General features: G+C 41.7%; 1 protein-coding gene across 2 annotated transcripts in view; it reads right to left on the bottom strand.

The window, feature by feature from the left end:
• Positions 1–22,504, bottom strand: part of fam189a1 (family with sequence similarity 189 member A1) — a 112,646-nt gene extending 90,142 nt beyond the window's left edge. For both annotated transcript variants that reach the window (XM_076883338.1, XM_076883339.1), the window contains exon 1: positions 21,455–22,504. In XM_076883338.1, coding sequence (XP_076739453.1) covers positions 21,455–21,703 — 249 coding nt within the window. In that variant the 5' untranslated portion in view covers positions 21,704–22,504. The remainder of the gene's footprint in view (positions 1–21,454) is intronic.
• Positions 22,505–22,723: the final 219 nt, after the last annotated feature.

Below are 22,723 nucleotides of genomic sequence, written 5' to 3'. Positions count from 1 at the left end.
TTAGCATCAATTAAATCCTGTTATTATATATCGCTTGGCACGAGTTGTATCATCAGGAGCAGAACCAACATTACGAATCCGCTTTTGTCTCCCTATTTCTTTTTAAAAATCAGTGTTTCTGTGGAAGGGGGTTAGAAAATAACACAAATTCTCATATTTGAAACTCTACAACGATCTATCTACAAATTGATTATTCATCAAATAGCCTTACATCTACAGCCCATCCTGCCGCAAACACTTGCAAATGCAGCACATCAGTATTCAATCTCCAGCACAATCACCTCTGAGATAAACGCATTATGTGACGATAGCAGTGCTTCTCTGAACAGAGCTCTGGGCGCAGCCCCACATGAGGAACAATCAATCCTGCCATGAGTTTTGTTTTGTAATTTGTCCTCTTAGAAGATGTGGGAACACCGCAGCCAGCGTGCGTGGACAAAATCTAATTTAACATGCTTCAGCTTGTTCACTTTGTCCTCTCCCAACTCCTTGATCCCCCTACCATATTGTTACACTGATCAGGTAAGAGAAGGTGCAAAAGTTAACATGTTGTTCTGACTGTGGTTCACCACTGAGAGACCGGGGAGGCTTAGAGCCTCAAAAAATGCAATTATTTGTTGCAACACTGGTGAATTGTGCTTGTTGGTCTGTCTGTCTGCTCAAGTCAAGAGTGGGAGCTTTAAGGCAAGCAAAAAATACATTTAACATTTTTATTATATCATTTTAAGGCACAGTATGAAATTTGACCATTTAAAAAGAAATAAAAATTTCAGGAAGTGCACTGTGACGTGCAGCCCAGGTAACATGCTTTCATGAGCAGAGGTTCAACTCTGCTCTGGCTCTGACTGACAGTGTGACATTCTCATCAGATCCTTACTTGTCATGTTTCAAAAGCACTGCTGCCCTTCCATGTTTGAAGTTCACAGGTCCTCTGTTGTTTTTTGACTCCAGCTGTTCAAAGACAGCTGCTGCACCGTCCCCACATGCACAGCTTCAAATGTACCCTGAGGTCCCCTTTGATGTGTTATGAACAACCCACTCGCCAACCAGATCACTGATGGACAGTGATCCTAAAACAATGTATTATTATAGTGCCAAAGACGACAGCGGATGCAGTATAAAATTTTAATTTGTATTGAAATACCATCTTTGCTCGTGTAATTTAATCATCAGCGGATACAACTTAAACTTGCGCAGAAAGACTTGTTCTTATCATACTTGTCAACAGAAAGCTCATCTTGCCAAACTGCACACTGATAGCTTTGTCAGTATCTAAGACACGCTCTCAGAGTCACTGTATTAAGGTTATTCAGGTTACTATGTGTGCAGGAATATGAAAATAAACGCTTTCACAGGTCAACACAGAGTCCTGTGAAAACTCTCTTGTTCATGTGCCACCAGTTTTCTTAAACCAGTCAATCGCGGTTGTATATATACTGACTTTGAGCAAAAATCAGGGTAAACTGCCAGCCAGTCTATCACAGGGTTAACACAGAGAGGGAGACAACAAATTATGGTCGAAACTATGGCCAACTTAGAATCATCAATCCGAGGTAAGATGCGTGACTCTGGAGTGTGGGAGGTAACACTAACCGAAAACCCACACAGGCACAGGGAGAACACGAACTTCACTCAGAAAGGCCACAGCCAAACATCATATACATGAAGTACATTAAATAAAATCGCCAAGTTATTCCCCTTTGTTTTTGCTACCAAATTAACACCAATAACACCACCATCCCCTGAATTGGCAGCCAACCTTAACCGTAGATGTAAACGCACTGCAAAAGTGATCCAGAACAAGCATCCTGGTAGGACCTATCTGATGCAGTGTCTTGCTACTAACAAAATGTCACTACTTTGGATCATGTTGCTGGGGGCAACCAACAATGGTGAATAAGCTGTAATGGAGGAACAGGAGCAGAAAAAAACCCACCACACAGAAGACTGTGAGCTGAGAAACAGAGTGACTCATAGAGAAAAAAACGAGCTCCAGAGATGGTGCAGAATACAGACATGGCTTTACGCTTATTATCCTGTCCGGTCTAACGGCTTGAAGGATCCTGCAGAAAGTACAGGAGAAACCAGCGGTACACACACAAACAGATGTACAAACTAGAGTTGTCAAAACACTTTTTTAGTCCTCCAGTGGCAGCTAATGAGAAGGATACAGAGGCAGCAGACTCATTAGTCCACTGAGGCGCAGCTGTAATTGACTTCAACCAAAAAACATTTCACTCTCCTTCCTCGTCCCACTAATAGAAGTCACTCTTCTCTTAGGCCTTTGCTGTGCCATTGCTTTCATATTTCTTGTCTGCCTGTCACTTCACCGCAGACGAGCCTGACACTCTGATCCTCATTCGCTGGGAGAGCTTAATCTTTCCGACGTCGCCCTCTTCTTCTTCTTTTTCTTCTTAATGCCCATTTGAGCAGACAACAAGACGCATACCCCACCTCAATTCCCTCACCGCCTTCGAATAATGCCGAACAGCAACAAGCCATGGTAACTGTCTCCGGTTGCCATAGTAACCAACCTTGACAAGGTCACAATCAAAGCAGATGTTTAGCAACAATACTGCTTCGATTTTCACAATTGTAGGTGGCTCGTCAGCACATCGAGATGCTTCCACGCCGGATCATAAGCCTTATTTCTTGGAGGAATACCGAGTGTGACTGTAACGCAGCACGTGTGCCGAGGATTCATGAAAGTACTGCACCGAGCTGGTAGCTCAAACAGTCTCATAAGGCAACAAGTGATTTTCTAGGTGTTAGCCCTCCATCTGTCTTCACTCGGCTGCTGATTGCGGTGAATTTGTGTCAAAGAATTTTCCCTTTTTTCCTGCAGCACTAAAATGCTGCAAAATGGTGATGTGATTTCATTTTTTTTCCTGGAAAACAGTTTTATTTTTTATTTCCACGACACCATATCAAAATCCCAAAGTACTGCTAAGCGTCTCCTGCCCAGAAAATAGCAGAATATCAGAGAAGCTCTTACATTACTCAGACAGCCTGCAGCAGCCTCTAATACTGCAGCTTTGTACCCTGCATGCTGTCCACTTTCATGCCCACAGCTTTCTTCACAATTGAAATACAATGGTATAAGAAAGAGCGCCACATCAAACAAAAAGACCCCTGAAAAGCTCGTCAAACAGTTTTACAGCATCGATTTTTAAAGTCGGGAGAAAACTGAAAAGATTACTCTGAGATATTAAGTATTTAGATGAAACCTGCTCAGTTTCTTTCTATTTAGACAGGAGCAAACAAGTTGGTGCGTGGTCACCTTAAATATTATAAGACTGTATATAAAAGATGGCTACAGTCAATTTTGAAGTCTTAATTATGCTCGTCTCCATCTCGGCTTTCGAACGGGACGCAGTGAGCTTTTAGGGTTGGATCTGAATGAGAAATCAAGGAGCACAAAGTAGGCACAAATTTATCAATTAATCAAGTTTGTTAACAGAACATTCAAGAGAAAACTGACCTGGTTAAAAAAAAAAAAAACATGATCTCTAATTTTGCATTTTATCCACAGCTGATTCTTCTCATCATACCCAGCATGTGGTTAGATAGTATAAAACATGTGTAAGGCTGCCCCCAATCATTTGTACATGCAACCAAAGCTCATCCCACCCATTTGTACTATTTCTGTTTCTTTCTTTAATGTGAATGTCTTTCTCATCTTTTACCTATTTGAAAAAATGTAATAATTAAAAAGAAAATCACAACATAGTCACAGCTTAAATTATGAACCACTTCGTAGACCATAAATTCATCTGGAAAATGTTTACTGGGGATGAATCTGGTGAGCAGAAAAGTCATTTTTCCCCACAGACCTCTATTTAATCTGTGTATTTGATGGGGACTGGAAAGAATGCAGGTTTAAGATGGGCAAACACTGGTTTCACTGTTTTTGTCCATCTTTTATATATAGTCTATGTACAAAATAGAGAACCAGAAACCAGATGGACAGAGAAAAAAAGTAAAAACACAGACTGTGAGACATTTTTGCTTTAAAAAGGAAAATGCTATTTATCAAAAATACTTCCTTGCTCTGTTTATCCACTCCCACTCCTCCAGCTCTAAAATAAACACATGCAGAGAGTTTCATGCAGAGAGATTCCTGGCTCTGGTCCTCCCTTACTAAGCACCGACTATAATGTTTAGTGACAAAAAAAAAAAAGCTTATAAACAGCATATTTTGGAGGTTTGCTCTGCAGTGCTGTAGTATCAATAAAGACCTGTGCTGAGTACAGAGTTATTGAAGTTATAAAGTGGAAAAGTTTTGTTTGTTTCTGTGGTTTAATCTTTTTCAAAATAGAAAGGAAAGGCTTGCTTTTAGACGTATCTACTGTCTAATGTTTCAGATTGAAATAAATCCTTCATTGTCTACTAAGCTTGTCAGTGGGGACTAAACCCCCCACCACCACCGACCCTTCCCTTCGCTAAAATTTAAAAGTGCATTCCCAGAAGTGCTCGCACTCCCGCAGCCACAGCTGAAACATGCATCCTGCAGAGACGTAACCTCCAGGGACAGAAACAGGCAGCGAGTCGGATCAAAAAGAGTGTAGCTCATGAGCGGGTAGGAGGGAGATGAGGCATGCTAACCAAGCTGAAGCAATGCCAAAGGAAACACTGGCAAGAAGGAGCTGCAAATATCAACCTGAGGCAGGAGCTGATGGCCTGGGGGCAGCTGGCCTCCTTCGTGCTGAGCAAACACCCACATTGCAGCAATCCGCACCTCTTCTTTTACTTCACCATACATTTCTTCCTCTTCTCATTTTGTCGCTTTTGTTTCTTTTAAAAAGGAAAGAAAAAAATCTACTCGTGAATTAAGAGGGAAAACACAAACTCTCACAATCCACGTCAGCCTCAGGACCGCGTGAAATAAATTAGCGTTTAGTACTATTCCCTGTAGGAAGAAACACTGAGGAAAAGCTCATCTCCTCTAAATCTTTGATGTCTTTCCAGTGCACCACAACAAAGTCAACAGATACTCGAAGATGCAAAACGGGACTAGCAGCTAATACGGATGAAGATACGTTAATCTGAGAAGACAAAGCCGTCAGTGTTTACTACAAGACAATTAAAAAGAGAAACTAAAACCAAGGTGTGCAGTGAGAGGCTGCCAGCAAACAGACAGAGCAGCAAAGGTGAAGTTACAAAGCAGGACGACAATGTGGAGCGAAAATAAGATGCCCAAATGTTTTATGGTTTTTTCCCCCCTTTTTAAGTTTTAATGTGTTCGACTGTTAAATCAATCAGTGCTGCACTTTGTTTCCTCCTTCTCCGGCTTGATTTTGGTTCTGTTTTACACTCATATACACACTCGGGCAGATGCACAAATATGCACAAGTCCTTGGAAAATGTCCAGATATTAATTTATTGGCCCGCCTCGCTCTTGCCAGCTCCATCAGTATCGATCAAACAACAAGAAGAGCAGAAAACCACAAAGAAATGCATCATTTAAATGAAGAATGACTTAAAGATTATGTTGCTGGACTCTACTGGGAGACAATAGCCATTACATTATGTATTAGGTGAAAAATCTGATCGCTGCTCTGCTACGTGTGTGCATGTGTGTGTTTTCCACTGAACGGTAAATGCTCCCTCTGATCGAGTGACCTCTTGTAAGCCATTAACTGCTGTTAAAGGTTTGACCTCTGACCCGAAGAATTTATCTTTAAGGCTCACCTGTCCAGAGAGACTGATTTCATCCTTGGTACCCATAAGAAAGTCTTTCAGCCTCAAAAAAAAAAAAAAAGATCCAAGATATTCTTGCAGGAGGGGACCTTGCAATTGTGGTGAATGTCTTTTATGACCTGCTCCAAATATATCCCTAATTAACTTACACACAAACTATAAATACATACATTTATGAGCTCGGCTTGTCTGATTTCCTTGCTGCAGTTTAAAATGAACATTTTCACTGTTTCCACTTAATCCCTCTGATGCACTAAGATAATTGTCCTCAATGGATTCTGTCAGTAACTGTTTTTCTTCATTTTGATCCTACCAGCATTTCTTTATTAATATTTATTTTGGGGATTTCAAACCTTTATTTTATACTTTATCATCATCATCACCTTTATTTACAGTATAGAATTTACAATATAGAATCGATGGGAAAACAGCGAGAGAGTGCAAGTGAGTGACACGCGGGAAATAGTGTGGGGCCAGACTTCAGACTCAGACTTTCAGCATGGGTTGCCAGCTCAGACAGGTGAGCTATAGCGGTGCCTACTAGCATTAAAACTTAAAAGGTCAAATAGCTGATTAAAACATGCTTTTTGAAGCCTCGTCCCTCCTCGTTTGGCGCCTGTGGATGCTTTTTTTGACAGAGTTAAAACCTGCACGGTTCTCAGTCCACAATCATCTTTATTTATTATTTATTGGCAATTTACTGGGAGGCTGGGACCAATATTAGCTACTTGCTACTCTAATGATATTGCCATTTATAACAGAAATTTTAAAAGGAGAGATGGGAGAAACATCCTTTAGTCACCAGTTTGTGAACCCGAGGGCACTCTGCAAACTCTGCGTGGTATTTGCAAGAAAATGGAGTGAAGGTGTCTTTAAGAACAAAAACTATCAGGCGAGATATCAGAATATCCGATCAGAATAAAATCAGTGTAAAAGTACTGGTCTTAGAAATCTAAACTAGCCCTTATTGCAGCTCCTGAGTTCACTCTGGCTCCTCTCTCTTTAAACTTCTCCACAAACTTGCTTCTGATTGACAGCCATTTGCAAACAGAAGGTTTGAGCAGCAGGTGAGAGGAGCTGTGTGCCAGAGAAGAGCATAATAAGGATAGTAAGTATATTTACAGTCATCACCATACAGAAGAAGAATAGAAAACAAGCTCTTAGCTGCAAGGTTTCTTTGTAAATACAAACTGACCTCATTATTGGAAACTTCAGCCACGTTTAATGTGAGAATCCAACACCGTAACAGTACATATGACAGAAAATAAGGAAATATGGCCCAATTTTAACAGATATTTATTATCCAACTGCAGCTCCCCTAAATTTTGAAAAACACTGCACAATGGCTTTTCTGATATCTATGATATCCACCCACTACCGACTATAAAACCTTTTTTAACTTTACACTTCAAGTATGGCACTAAGACTTTGCAGTTTCTGCAGTCTGTGCTCTAATTCATCCCAAAGGTTTTCCATCAGATTGAGGTCAGGACTCAATTCTTCCACTCAGTTCAGTTCTTCCACACCAAACTCTCTCATCCATGTCCTTATGGACCTCGCTTTATACACTGGTGCGCTGTCACGTCGGAAGAGGAAGGGGCCAACCCCAAACTGTTCCCACAAAGTTGGGAGAATGAATTTGTCAGAAATGTCTTGGTGTGCTAAAGCATTAAGACTTGAAGTTTGAAGGTGATTGACTCTGGAGAAAGTTAGTGACCACTGATTACTATGTGCCTCAGTATCTCTGATTTTACATCCTCTACCACTTCATGGCTGAATTGCTGTTGTTCCCAATCACTTCCCTTTGTTATAATACCACGAACAACCGGCTGTGGAATATTTAGTAGCGAGATGTCTGTGTAGGTTCTCAGTCATGCAGGTCATAGTAATCTAAAGAGCTTGGGGGAAAAAACAACTGGACTTCTTTAAGTTTCTGGACAGGATAAGACTCAGCAGTACATCTACAACTAAAGGACAAAGGTCACTCTTTCAAGGATGCCAGTGTTCACATTTTGGACATAGAAGACAGATGGTTTGAAAGACGAGTGAAAGAAGCCATCTGCGACCATCCTTGAACAGAGGGGGAAGCTTACGACACCAACTGTCTGCCACCTACACTCCAGTTTGGAGATCCCATTCCAGGCGCCTTAACGACCACTCACATCCTCCATCAGTTGTTCTTAATAAGTCACATGATAGGGTGAGGCAAGGTCTCACAATGGTTTTACCTGAAACCTCTGCTGATAATGACCGAAACCTTTTTTCACAGCTTGGCTCATGTGATGAGGCACATGATCAATAATGGCTCAAATTACCCTTTTAAGGGACAACTCCCACATCCCCGGGTTTAAATACCCGGGACTCTCCACCATTCAGTCTTAGAACAGAAGAAGTTTCACCTCTCAACCGAGAAGCGAAACGTCTTCAGAAAACCTAAACAAGTCCAGTCACTTTTCTTTCCAAGCTCCTTGGATTTAGTACCGAGGAATTTCACTTAGCTCCTGAGAGCAGTCTGCATGGCTAGGTGTTTGATTTTATACACATGTAGACATGGAAGTGATTGGAGTTCTTGGGATTGTTCTTCCAAGGAACTGCAACCAAAAATATTCCAAACCTAACAATTAATAAACAGCATCAGCATCTTTTGGAAATACTACATATGGAGCAAACTGTGTTAAAGGTTACGGAGCAGGATTATTGTGCAAATCTGGATTTTTTATTTCCTTTTGCTTATAAATATATGCCTTCCACAATATCACTGTGACTATGAAAGAAGTTTTCTGCTCTTGGAATGAGTTACATTGTTATGCTGCTGTGTTATAACGGAAATGCCTCTTAGGCTGTCCTGGGGCTCTCGAATGACCTTTCGTACAGTCTGATTAACCTCTTGAAACCGCTTTCAGCAGAGAGGCCGGCTACTTTTTGTGGGAGTGGGAGACGAAAAGAGAATAAGATAAAAGAATAAATACTTCAGAGCAAAGAAATGTTTCGCGCTCGCTCTTCTTCCCCTGCTTTCAGTTATAGAGGAGTATGCGCCGCCTGTAGCTATGATAAACCCACTTTGTTGCTTAGCCTGTGTGCACACACACTCTAGACAACATTCAAACCAGATAAAGGTGCACAAGCTAGATCTCTTAGTCCTACTCCAGCCTTGTACAGACAGATACAAAGAGGGGCATAGTCACACACCTGTAACCTCCCCTCCCACATGTGTGCACACATAAAAGCACCATCCCAAACAACACTAGTTGCTAATCATAGAACAAAGAGAGACTGCAGTCAGCAGGCTTTTCCAGTGATCAGCTATAGAAAGCAGCAGGGAGGGTCGGCAGGCAGCTTTGTTACACCAGGAAGAAGATACAGTTCAATTGCAGGTAGGGGATAAAAGTCAAACACATCAACAAAGCTCCATATGTCTGGCTGGCTGTCTGTTATTAGACCCCCATGCTATTCATGGCTTGTTGCAGCATGCCGACGGAAAAAGCTTTTTTTTTGTTTTAGTTTTAATAAAAAAAGAAACCTCAGTAAACATCTTTTCTCAGGTCGCAGCCACAAGAAAGTAGTAAACGTCTCTCCACTGAAAACTAGCCTTTCAGACGATATAAAGCACAGGTCTGCTTCATGAAGCCCCTCCTTGCAAGATAAAACGTAAGCCCCGGTGTCGAATAGTTGAACCACCTGCGAGTGTTTCTCTTAGTGTGACACCTCCATCTTCTAAACCGACAACAGAATAAAAAAGTATCACGTTAGACATTTGCCTCTGGTCATTTTCAGCCTCCCTCTCTCCTCTCAGCTCAGTTCAACCCTGCTGGCCTTTTCTACTCCACAGTCTGCAGGCAGACCTGCTGGCGGCCGGGTCAGAGCTGTTTGTAAAGAAGTGCAGCATCAAGCATTCTGTCTGACACGTCCCAGGCTGTGGGTCAGACTAACGCCCAGCCACACCGCAAAACAAGAGCCAGAGGAGGAGAGAAAACGGAGGATTTATGAAGGGAATCTGTGATCTCTGCACACAGAAATACATCAAGCATTCCACACATGAAACTATTTCCCTAAACACGTGAACCCGCTTTCTCTTCTCTCTGTCCTCCTGGACATATTTATAGGGGTCAGCTCGGGTCTGAAAACATCCAAAAGAAGGGAAAACCTACAGCTTTCATCGCACGTCAACAAGCTCCACTCTTCGGAGATCAAAGCCATGCATAATGTGGGCTTTTTGCTGGGTTTTTTGTATTTGGGTGTGCATAAAATTGTCTTTGAATATAAAAGACTGTATGCAGAGATAAAATGTGCGAGTAAAGATATGTGTTTAATCAATGTGAGGAATTTAAGGATCCCCTCCAGTTATGATAATATGTTTTTCACAGAAAGTCTTAACTTTTAATTGACTTGTTAAATATTCTTAAAAGAAATCTACATCCTCTCCCTCTCTGAAAATAATATTTCAAGACACTAAATGGGTAGAAGATCATTCTTTTTTCCCTGTGAGGACTTTTCTCAGTGGACTTGGATTCATGTCTCCACACCATCCATCCATCCATATGATGTAGGACACGGGGTCCTACAGCATATCCCAGTTTTCATTCACTAGTAGCCTTAGTATGACAGGTCAACAGTCTGTCATAGGGCTAATGCATCATCACACTTCCTTCTAAATGTGAGGCAGTTTTCACCTGTATTTTGGAGTCTTCTTGAAGAATCACATTGGGACATGTCCAGAGTTGTCCTCTCCCACATGTAGCACAATGCAGGAGACAGTCAGTGTCAGAAGCAATCTCACTGCTTGGTTTACCTGAGAGAGCTGCCTGAGCAGACAGTGCGAGGAGGCAGGATAGGCGCTCCCTCTGTGTGAACTCAGGAGCGTGGGTACACCATGGACAGATTACCAGTACATCGCTGGGCATTCCATTAAAACTTGTTTAACAAAATACAAAAAAATTAATAAATAAATTAAATTTGGGCAGGCCGGCACCTCCAAATATTTTTCTGTGTAACTAAATCTGAAATGCTGCAAAGCTGCAGGAATATCCCAACAAATGTTCCTAATAGCCCTCAAGCTTCATTTTTGATTAGTGATAAAATTATGAAACACGTTTATATCACCATTTGATTCAACACCTCTGAAAACGTGACGCATACTGTACAGGACCAAAATAGCATGAAAAGCCCGCGCTGTGTTGGCGTGCACGTGTTGGTTCGGGAAGTGATGAGATCATGAGATACGGGACGTGTAGACAGAAAGAAAAGTACTCTTTGGCTCACATGGTTTAAAAACATGTGAGGTTCCCAGGTTACAGGTTACAGTTACAGTTGATATCGTATTTTTTTTTGGATTGAGCCTCTTAGTCAGAGCGAATTTCACAATTTCGGTCGTCTTTCTTAAGTTTTACAGCGTATCAGACCTACAATGTTCAAACTGGTGTGTATGGTTGCACCAATCTGACAAGCCAATACCATGATTTGCTTTTTAATTAATTTATTGAACCACATTTTATCTCCCAGCAGCAAAGGACTATGGTGGTGGGTGTTTTTTTTGTTTTGTTTTTGTTTTGAGTTTTTTTTTTTTGGATTAATCAATGCTGTCAATCATTTTGGCACAGGCTTTGTTGGAGACTATTTGTTCAAAATGTTGTAAAGAAAATTCCCTTGATCTAGTCTCCTCAAAGAACACAACAAGAGGCCGCAGTGGATACAATTAATACTGTCAGATCTCCCACTGAAATACAACCCCAACATTTATCTTTTTTTTCTTTCCACTTCACAGATGACTGCTTTGTCAGCCAGGCGTAGGACCATGCCAGTTTTTTCCAGCTTGGTTAATTGTGTGCTTTTTTTGGGACAACATGTAACAAAGAGACCTGAAGAAGCTCAGATCGTCCTGTTCATGGTGCTGAAAACAGAGAAACCCAAAAATATCAGCGATGCGAGCTAATGGAGGAGCGAGGTGAGGCAGAAAGCACGGACGCGCCCGGGCGAGTAACCGCAAAGGAATTAGATGAAGCTGACAACTTGAAATATTACAGTGTGTGTGTGTGTGTGTGTGTGTGTGTGTGTGTGTGTGTGTGTGTGTGTGTGAAATGGTGGCAAGGACACACTGTTCTCTTCACCATTATGGTGCTCACTGGTAGCACTGGAGTAGGGGGGAGAAGGCACTGGAGGGTCCTCAGAGTAATAAGTAGCACGAGGCTGAGTGCCTACTTACTTAATATGGAAAAGTCTGGAAGGAAAGTGAATTACAGCGGTTCAGCAACACCTCGGGATGGACTGTAAAACTACATGACATCATCACACCACACGCATGCATTAAACACGCGAGTGAGATCACCGCAGAGATGTTAGAAAACCACCGACAGCCAGAGTGAAAATGAAAGTAAGCACAAATCATATGATTGATCAGGGCCCATCTTGTTAGCTGATCAATATGAGATTTAAGACGAGGCGGATCAGCCACGAGTGGTCTGGTCTGAGTCAGAGCATGTGTGCTGACCACAGCCTCCATTTAATCTGAGCTGACACGATGAGTGGAGTGGCTGAGGAGCTAGGAGCAACTCAGACCCTGCAAATAATATATAAAAAAATAAAAAATACTGAGATCACAGTATCTTTTTTTTTTTTTTTAAAAAGCAATGAATAAAACATTGAGACATTTATTTTAAAATCTTAATGAATTTGATTTCCCAGTTGCTGGAAGATGAAATTGCGATTGAAAATACAATTCAATCAATCAAACGTGTGCATGAGTAGCCACGTTGTCTGTCGACAGGCTGGAACTAATGGCTGCATGAGAACAGCAAAACAGAGCTTTATGGTCAACTCAACGCACTATTATACAATGCATACACTGATTGTGTGATTGTCTGTATATATTTGAGCCGGTATGGATACTTTTGACTACGTATTGGAAAAAATCCAAAATGAAATCTAAAATAAAAATAAAAGGACTCAGTTCTTGTTTTTTAGTCATTTAAATCACTGTACAGTGCTGTACAATAGGGGGGGGGGAGTGATCAAGCATAGTATTTCTGAAAAACCGTCCAACACTGGACAAATTTAGCTTGACAACGTTACCTCCTAAATCAGAGCAAGCTAATGGATCAGTCACATGAGCAAAGCTAGCAAAGGAATTTCCTTTTATCTAAAATCAAATAAATGTTGTTGTTTTTTAATCGGTTGCCTAGAGATTGCATCTAATTTTTATAAGTCTGCAACCAGCTGCAACTTTTGGCGACTAAATGGCAGCTCTCAGAGATTTTTTGGATCATTTCTGTCTAATTTATACATGCAGACAGATTTCCAACATGTTGCCATCATTCTGAATGAGTCTTTGTCAATGAGCACAACTCGAGGGGTCTCAACCCAACTGGCTGTTTGTATTCTGGTTAGATTTTTATGGAATAGGAAGGCTGCTGAGCACAAATGTAATAGTTAAATGTGACTTCTGTCTATGCAGACAGCAACTGATATGTGATTTTCAACAATTTGTCACAGTTAATTGCTGTCTTATTAGAAACAGATTGCATGTAATTGCCAACTTGACCCCATTAAATTGCAGACTGATAGCAGACTGACTCTGTCTTATGACAACATTTATCGCAGGTTTTAGCAACAGTGCCGGCATGCTTGCTGAAGTGAGATACCTTTATCTTATTAGATAAAACAGATATTGACAGTTTAACTTTGAGGACATAATTTGCAGTTGAAAAAGGTGATAAATTAGCACAAATATTCGGCACTCAACACAAAATTTTAAAAACCACAATAATATCGTATCCTGGGGTGTCTGGTGATTCCCACCTCTCCTGTAAAATCATTCAAAATTACACAAAGAAATCTTAAAAACCCCAAATTACGAAAACTTCTGATCACAGCCCTAAGTATCAGAGAAAGAGAAAAAAAGACTTTGAGTGGGTTTAGGCAAATTATCTGTAAACCTGCTCTACAACCTGTGATCCTTTTAAGAGTCATTTCATCCAGAATGTAATTCATTTTTTAAAGTTTGGAGGTTGTGTTTTACTAGTTCCAGTTTTACTTTGAAATCGCTCAGCTCCTCACATTTCAGGTAGTTTTACTTCTGGTCTTTGTTCAGGGTCCCTCCAGTTTTATACACCAGCTGCTGCTAATTATCCAATCAGTCATTCTGCTACGTATACCACCTGTTGTTTACTTTCCTCTTATCAGACTGTCTTTGAACTCCCAGGAATAATGTTTTCCTGTAATTTCTTCTTATTTCCTACTTTCTGGTTTCCGATCATCATCCTAGTGTTAAGTTTTCATCCGTTTTATGCCGCTTACCTGCTATCCTTGGCTTCTCCTGTCCAACTGCCTGTTTATGACTGCAGTCTGAGATTTTGCTTGTGTTTGGTGCCCTGCGGTTGTGTCCTCTTTTTCTGTGACTATCTCATTTGCGGCACTGAAAATTGCAGGATCACAGTCCTCTTTTACTCCATTTACACAATTCCTGGAGACGCTCCAAAAACATCTGAGTTCAAACCATCGCAAATAAAACTGCTAGAGATGAGTATTTCAAATATGTACATTTTATTTTTTATTTTTAAAGTGGGAAAATGTGTTTTACTACACTGAGTGAAGTGACGCATTAATATCTCCCTGTACGCTGATGAATCCAGGGAATGTGAATCAGGCATCATTGTGTATCGTGACACAAAACTTGATTGGGGAAGCAGTTGATGCACAAAAAAGCAACTAAATAACAGAAAACAAATCTTCTCTTTATAGTGCTGAACAAAAATATTCCATTTTATATTCATATTTAGTAGCACCCAAAACACAGATTCAAACAAGAAGGAAGTTACTCTGATGAAAGGCAAAGTGCAAAGAGTAGCACCAATAGGACGTAAGTTACTTTGCTGAAAAACGCCTGACTGTAGTTACACGCCCATTCACAAATTCTAAAGACCAATCACTCATGTAAGTGTGAGCTATTCACGTGCCGATTTATATATTTTGGAGTTTTATTGGACCTGAAACTATGACTCATGCAAACCCTTTTCTAAACACACGCACAAAGAAACCTTAGAAACGCACCAGACTCACTTGACACTGAGGTGAAAGTACTGATATTCACTTTAAAGGCAGAGAAAGGCTTACTGAGTGTAACATTTATACTTCTCTTCTCTGTCTGCTTTCATGATATGAGTCATGAGCCAAAAGCAAAGCATTATTAAATATGTCATCAGTATTCCTGACAACAGCCATGAGTTTGCATCAGACAGAAAGGCTTTTTGTCAAAATCATCACGATTTCCACAGCAACAATACTACAGACCTGTGTTTGTGTTTGTGCACGTGTGTTTGTGTCATGAAACCTGTTGCCAGGATACTGCTTAAGCTTAAAACGCCACTTAATTGATGTTGATTCACACTTGTGTGTAGTAAAAAAAAGAAAAAGAAAAGAAATAAGTGAAGAAATCAAAACAATTTTTGCACATTTGCCTTCATTTACTACTAGAACCCACTGGTCTCCTTCATAAGAAACAAACCATAGACAGCTACAGCCGATTATGATTAAATATGTCTCGATCAAAAACCATTCAAATAATATTATTTCCAAGTAAAGGTATAGAAGTACTCTATTATATATATATACACTAGTCTGTCTGTTTCCAAATTAAAGTATATTTGAATCATACTCTGCATTGAAGATGTCTCTTTTCGATGAAGTGAAAGCATTTTGGCCATGGAAGTGCTCAGACAGATGTGCTATATAGACCAAAGAAGCTACAAGAGGTCCTTGGCTAATGAAACCCATGCTCTGAAGCTCCTGTCACAGCTTTTGAGCATTTCACAGTAGAGTTTATGTATTATCCACGTCTTTTGTTTTTTTGGAAGAACAAAGTACTACATCCAGATGAGAGGTTGAAGTGCCGGCTGAATTTATAAGCTAAGGCTAGCGAGCTTGGTTAGCAAGTTTGCTAGCTTAAGTAGCATATGTGCTCAGTAACAGAAGTACTTCACTTCCTGGATGGTGTGTAGCACAAACTGAGCCACACTATTAGTCAGATCACTCCATTCAAAATGCTCCAGACAGCACAAACAGGCTGGACAGGGTTCAGCTCATTGACTCCAATTAGTCGAAGTGAACCTGGGCAAACAAGCTATCTGCAACAGCTCCCTGTGTCGGCACACCTGTCAATCATGGCAGGCCCTAAGCCTATCAATCCCACTATAGCTGTTATGAAAGGGTGAAACCATCTGTGGTTTTGTGTACTACGCTCCAAACATTTGCCATTTAATGAACATTGGTATCTATGATGACTGGTTTATCACATGTTGCCACACACATATTTCTCCAGAGTTTTCTGCCATATTTAACACGATGCAACCACTGGTTGCTAGGGAAAAAAATTTAGATTCCCCAGCTGGTTGACAGTGGTTTTCCGTAGATGACTGGCTGCCTCTGGATGAATCAGTTGCAAAGAAGGTGCTGGACCAAAAACCTCCTCTGCTCTGGTTGCTGGCACGGTTGTCAGTAGTTTTTCATATTTTTTTGCAAATACTTGCTCTCTACTACACCAGCAGTAGAAAAACTTGAAACAAATGCCACACACACTGGAAATGCAGAAGTTTTGACTTATGAAACAAGTTGTCTACAACATTGCCTTGAAAATGAACCTTATCCATTTCCAGTTTGTGGCACACATCACAGCTTCTGATTAGTCTGTAAGCCGGCGTGTAGCTCTTAAGTTTCCCAGCGAATGCTATCAACTTCCAGAAACCTCTCATGAACTTATTTTTCCTTTGCAAATAATGGTTGTAAGATGGTTGCAGACCAGTTTCTAGGCATGTGTGATTGGGACCTCATTCATTTGATCCTACATTGTCATTGGGATTGTCACACATCCAAAATGGTGAATAAGTTAACCTCAAATGGTTAGTGGTCATGTGTCTGCAAAACTTCAACTGACCCACTTTTAGAGCCAGCTTCAAGTAGCCACTGGAGGATGCCGCTTGATGCTACCACCCACCTACCAGTTAAAACTGGGTATTTTAATATGGGAATCTACTGGGACTGACTCACTGCTTGAGTCTCAAGTGAATACTAATTGGAGCCTACAGCTATACTACAGATGTATAGTAGGTGTACTTAGACACAGTTATGCTTTGAGCTAAATGCCGAAAGAATAAAAAATAACTCACAGACATACTCTCCTGTTTATTTGACTGTTTGCCACCATACTTTATTAAGCTTAGGGATATTTCACAGGACAAGGAACTATCCTCTATGCAATACAAGTTAGAGAACACACAAACCTGTGTTGGTGTTGTTTCTGGACCACCACAACTAAAGCTGGTCCAGATTCAAAATTTCAGGTGGCAAATCTCATTGTTGTCATGTAATAGTTTTGAGATGCAGAAATACCATCACACTACACGCCAAACACTAACCCTAACCCCAAAGCTATAGGTATAACTTTAACAACAGCCCCATAACCCTAACCACAATTACATCCTAATCCCCAAACCCAACTCTAATCGCCCTCTTTTGTTGGATCGTTTCCTCAGGTTTTTATCCACGTCCCAAAACTATGGCATCATAAAAATGTGATTGGTCACTTGCAATGTTAGACCTGGACCAACATACAGATAATCTGGGAACAACACCAACACGGGGATATAAAACACACCTCAGAGAACGAAAGAGAAAGAAAGACAGGACAACTTTTGTGTTGCCATATTTCATTCAACATGGGCTTTCTCTTTCCACACGTACAAAGAAAGAAAGTGCCTGCAACACAACAAGAACACTCAACAAACAGTGCCACACATTAACACACTTGAGCAGATTAGCGCAGAATTTGCTGACGGTCGGTGCTGAAAATGCAGCAGAAAGAGCTGCCGCACAACAAACACCAAGAATACCATTTAAAGCTGCCTTTGTTAAGGCCCAGTCTGTAGATCTGGTATGTTGGACTGTTACTTTTAAAAAGGCTCTAGCTGTACACAGAAGCAACATCCCTCTCCTTTAACACAACCAGGAAAGCGGGGGAGGGGAAAATAAAAGGAGTAAAATCCGTTTCCAGAGCTCAAGAGATGAGGAGAAGGAATATTCAGACCGAGAGAGTCTGAATTTGTAAACGATGCCTGCAATAACTCGCCGTGATGGATTTCAATATTCACGTAACTGCCTTTCTTCTTGAAAAAAAAAAAAGAGACAAGCAGTTTGTGTTTGTGTATTATGTGTCCGGGTGCTTGGATAAGTTCCAGGTTTAACTCGAGGAGATGCGAGATGGACGGGAATTTGTTCTGCATCTCAGCTGCTGACAGCTGCGGCTCGCTCTCTGGCTCGCTCGGCCATGTCGTCTCATTCATTAACCAAACCTGGCAGGGTGGTGTGAGTCGCAGCCAACAGGTAAACGCGCTGGGATTTCTGGCCTCGCGCAGAGCCTGCGGTGCTCGACGCTGCGGCCGAGAGTCCTCTTTTTGGTTGGGCTGTGGTTGGCTGTGAGAAAGTGCAAGATATTCGAAGGATTTATCTTTGTAGACCAGGCAAGTGTGTGTGTGTGTGTGTGTGTGTGTGTGTGTGTGTGTGTGTGTGTGTGTGTGTGTGTGTGTGTGTGTGTGTGTGTGTGTGTGTGAGAGGAGGGTCTGAGGGAGGTATGCAAAACATTGAGGTGGGATAAGCGTGTTAATGTTTCTGTGTGTGCGTCTTCATCTTTAGACATCTTTGTGAGGACAGAAAATTGGCATGCTATTATACTTGTGGGGACCAACAGTCACTTATGGGAACAAAATGCCTGTCTCCATGAGTTTGAAGGCACTTTTGAGACTCAAAATGTGGTTTTAGTGTCAGAGTTACAATTAGGTTATGGTTAGATTTAGGCTAAGTGTTAGGCATTCATTTTTGATGGTTAGGGTAAGCAGGTAGGGAAAGCATTATGTCAATGAGATGTCATCACTAAGATATGAAAACAAGTGTGTGTGTGTGTGTGTGTGTGTGTGTGTGTGTGTGTGTGTGTGTGTGTGTGTGTGTGTGTGTGTGTGGGAAGAGGAGGAGCGGCCTCAGCAGAGCACTGATTGGCCTGTGTAGGAAGTAAAGATTGTGCCTTTTCTTCTCGATGCAACCGTGATGAGATCGCACAACACAAGTCATCACACAGAGATCTGTAATGATGTCCCACAGTTACTGCACGCAGACACTCCCAGAGTACAAACACACGCACACACACACACACATATAAGTACATAGGCTGACTATTTGTTGCCACCTTCATCATTAGCTCAGTGGCTTCAAGGTTCAATACTAAGTAAATTACCTTGCCGTTAAGAAGCACAGCGTTATCATTTTACCCCCGGCGTCCGGGACGTGTGTCAGCAGCAGGCGAGGCTCGTGTAGTCGCTTTGACCGGGATACATATTTGTCTTCACACCATGAGGACTGCTAGCTGCTCAAAAACAACATTCACTCACATCGAGTGATGGAGACAGACACGTTCTGTATCAAAAATCAGATTCGCTCTACAAAGTCTTTAAAACTATACATGGTGGGCTTTTGTGTACAAATACATCTTATTATTGAGTCAATTGACAGAACAGAGCTGCAAAAAGCTTCTTGTTCTACCCGATCAAGACGCTGCAGATTCATCATCTCCTTGCAAAATGCAAATGTAGTTTCTTTAAATTGAACTCGCTCATTTTTCTTGCTGATATTATAATTTGACATTTCAAGTCCTATTATGCACAAAGTGATGCTTTGCTGCACCTGTTTTCACTCTGGAAGTGGCAAAGGCTCCATCAGAAGCCAAGAAACCACGTTGACTCACAAGGTAGAGAAATATAGGATATTGCACAGAAATGACTGGTGTAAAATGTAATTTAACCAAACATCTGATATAAAAGCTATCATAAAAACAAATGAGAGAAAGCTTTAGTTTATCAAAAGTACTTCTAGCAAAAAGCCACACACAGGCTGCTCTGCACATGTACACAACAGAGAGTCTCATTTATGACAAACCAGCAAGAGAGAACAAAGAAACAATGAAAACTTATAGCCAGCTGAGGACTAATAGTTCATAGTGTGTGGCATTGTGGCTTAACGTGTTACACGCTTCTGGGAGATCATACCCACTTGACCCAAGATACCGAGCACAGGAACAGGTGTTAAAGGCATCAGGTGACAAATTACACATCACTGAAACATCAAAATGATTTTGAAGCTGAAATAGCTGCAACATGTTCCTTTAAGACCAATTTGATGCGAGGCATCAGTGTGCTGAAAAACTGCTTTCTTTTTTGCAACATTTATCATGACCAAAAAGAAGAAAAGAAAAAAGCCTTGTGGAAATGTTTTAGTCATTCGGAGCATTTTATAGCTCTCGATATTTCAAAGAGTGACTTTCAGTGTCTCATTGCCTGTGGGCAAATCACTGCCATCATTTGTCTCCAGATAGGCAGCTCAACTCAACCGCATTATCTCCGGTTTTGGCGCCACAGTGTCCGATGGTCTCTTTCTGCTGGTGAGCTATTTGTTTCCAGCACCTTTCTCAACCAAAGCATTTTCTCCAAACGTTACACACCATCCTTCCTCTGAAATGACCTGACAGAGGATTGATTTCAAGCCACAAGGTAGCTAACTGGGACATTTTACAAGGATATCTTAGGATTAGAAAGGCAAAATCTTTCTTCTGTGTGATTCGTTTATTTCATTTCCCCCTGAGATTATGTTACAGCTTTCACTGATGTTAATTGCAAACCTACTTTCGTGTAAAAGACAAACAGTGAAGCACTCTTGAGAACATGCTCGAGTTTGGAGCCATCGGTTACTAGGCAGGTTTTGTGGTTTTCCTGAAGACGGAAATACTTGTTTCTCATCTGCTTTTGCTTAGACTCATTTTCATGATTTATTTCATTATATTAAATTTTAAGGACTGGTTTTTTTTCTGCAAACTTGAGGCACGTGGGCTGGAAAACTTATGCACAGCTGAATCAAGGCACAAAAGATGCAGGTTTCAGATTTTCAACGTGCACCACAACAGGCTGGTAGACCTGTAACACGTTCTGCAGAAAAGTTGCCCAAGGCACTGATCAAGAAAGTGCGCTGACCTTTGAACTCTGATCCCTGCAGTTGCTTACTATTCCCCATACACTCCCACACACAGGCTCTGACGCATGCTATTTCTCAAACACACACACACACACACACAGGCAGATGGCCCTCATGCTGCACACCTCCCCTCACCCTTGTACTGTGTCCCACCGCCTCTATAATTAATGGAGCAAGCCCTGCTCGAGGTCTCTGGTAGGATAAAAAAACAAAAAAAACAAGGAAGTGTGTGTTCATGAATATTTACAGAAAACAGCATGAAAATTTCACACAGAAAGAAAAAAAAAGATTATCCCAAAGTATCTTACTGTATCTTACTGTGCTGAAGGCTTTAAAATATCCTCATCTTTCTATGTGTGTGTGTGTGGTATCACTGGTTACCACAGAGGCTCTGTATCCTCAAAGCTAATTGCATAAGATTGGCTCTGTCCTCCAAAAATTCATTTAGAAGCTAATTTCTTTCTGTCATGGCCAAGTGATTTAGCTCTCTCCTTGAGACAAACCAGCTAGAGCCCTCTAAAATCCTTATGTTACAAAAAAATCAACTTAGTGTTCCCCAAATAGCCAATTTCCTCCACATGCTTTGGAAAATAAAATAAAGCCGATGATGTTCGTCTCCAATTAGACTGCAACACCTGAAGATAATTCAGATCCAGACTGATTCCTAATGCGTGTATTGTGCGAGTGTTTTACTCACTGAGAAGCCTGCCCAGAACGGACAGGAGTGCCGGACTCTGGGTGATGTGGTGAGAGCCAGAGCCGCGAAGCTCACAGCCAGGATGAGACTCCCGAGGACCATTTGAGAGACTCCCAGAGCCAGCATGATCCTCGTCCGGGTACGGTACTCCCTCAGCCGGGACAGACTGCGGGACAGCGACGCCGGGCTCAGAGACCCCGGGCCGCCTAAGCCACTGCTGCCGCCGCGGGGCAGCGCGTTCACCGGCATTGTGACGAAACGATGCGACCGAACCGGGTTACACAAATGCAGGTGTAGCAAATAAAGGTAACAACATCCGATCAGAAACAGAAGCCTCGCGTATTTGGCCCGCAGTGATCTGGCAAACGGCGTGAGTCGAAGTCAGAGTCCGATGTGGAAGATTTTCTCCATCACTTAAGATGCTCGGAGTCCCTCCAATTAGAGATGCTCTGCGGCTGATGGGAGGAGAAAGGTGAGCAAAGAGCGGGCTGGACGAGCCACCGGATGTTTACCAAAATACGCACAGATGTTCTGGACGTCTTCAAGTCGAAACACGGACAATAAACCTCCGGAGTTCCTCGCTGACTGCTCCAACAAGAGCCCATTCCTGAAAAGTCAAGACGCAAAGAGAGGAAAAAAGCCCCAAACGCTTCATCGTGCTGTCAGCCAGCCTTGCACCATTGTCAGGCTGTCATGCTCGCCTCTGCAGGCTCTCCAACAACTCAAAAGCGAGGGCTGAAGCCTGGATAAAGACGCGCGTGGACAAAAACACACACACACACACACACACACACACACACACACACACACACACACACACACACACACACACACACACACACACACACAATGAACCCACACTCCTCCTAAACGCACTAAAACGCCTAAACGTTTGAGCCCACGTTGATGGGTTTCTTTTTTTTTCTGGGTCTTTTTTGAACACCCCCCTCTCAGGTCTGAGCGAGCGGCTTTTCTCTTCTTCGGTGTGAGAGGCACCAGCCGTGCTTTTCACAGACGACAGCAAATCTAACAGCCAGGACAGGAGATGCACACTGCGTATTGGAGATGTGCCACTCTGTGCGTGTACATGGCGGCGGGCTACACGGAGTGTGTTTTACTCTTGATGGTGAAGGAGGGGAGGAGGACTCCTGCGCTATCAGGAAACAATAAAGACTAAACATATTAGTAATAACAAAGAAAATCTGCCCGTTATTTGTTACCCCTCCTGATGTGTAATTGGTTCATTAAAATAAATGAAAGAAACTGACA

The sequence above is a fragment of the Maylandia zebra genome, linkage group LG1 (assembly GCF_041146795.1).
Source record: "Maylandia zebra isolate NMK-2024a linkage group LG1, Mzebra_GT3a, whole genome shotgun sequence".
NCBI lineage: Eukaryota > Metazoa > Chordata > Actinopteri > Cichliformes > Cichlidae > Maylandia > Maylandia zebra.
Note: the sequence above shows the minus strand (reverse complement) of the source record. Positions and strands in the feature narration are given on the sequence as shown.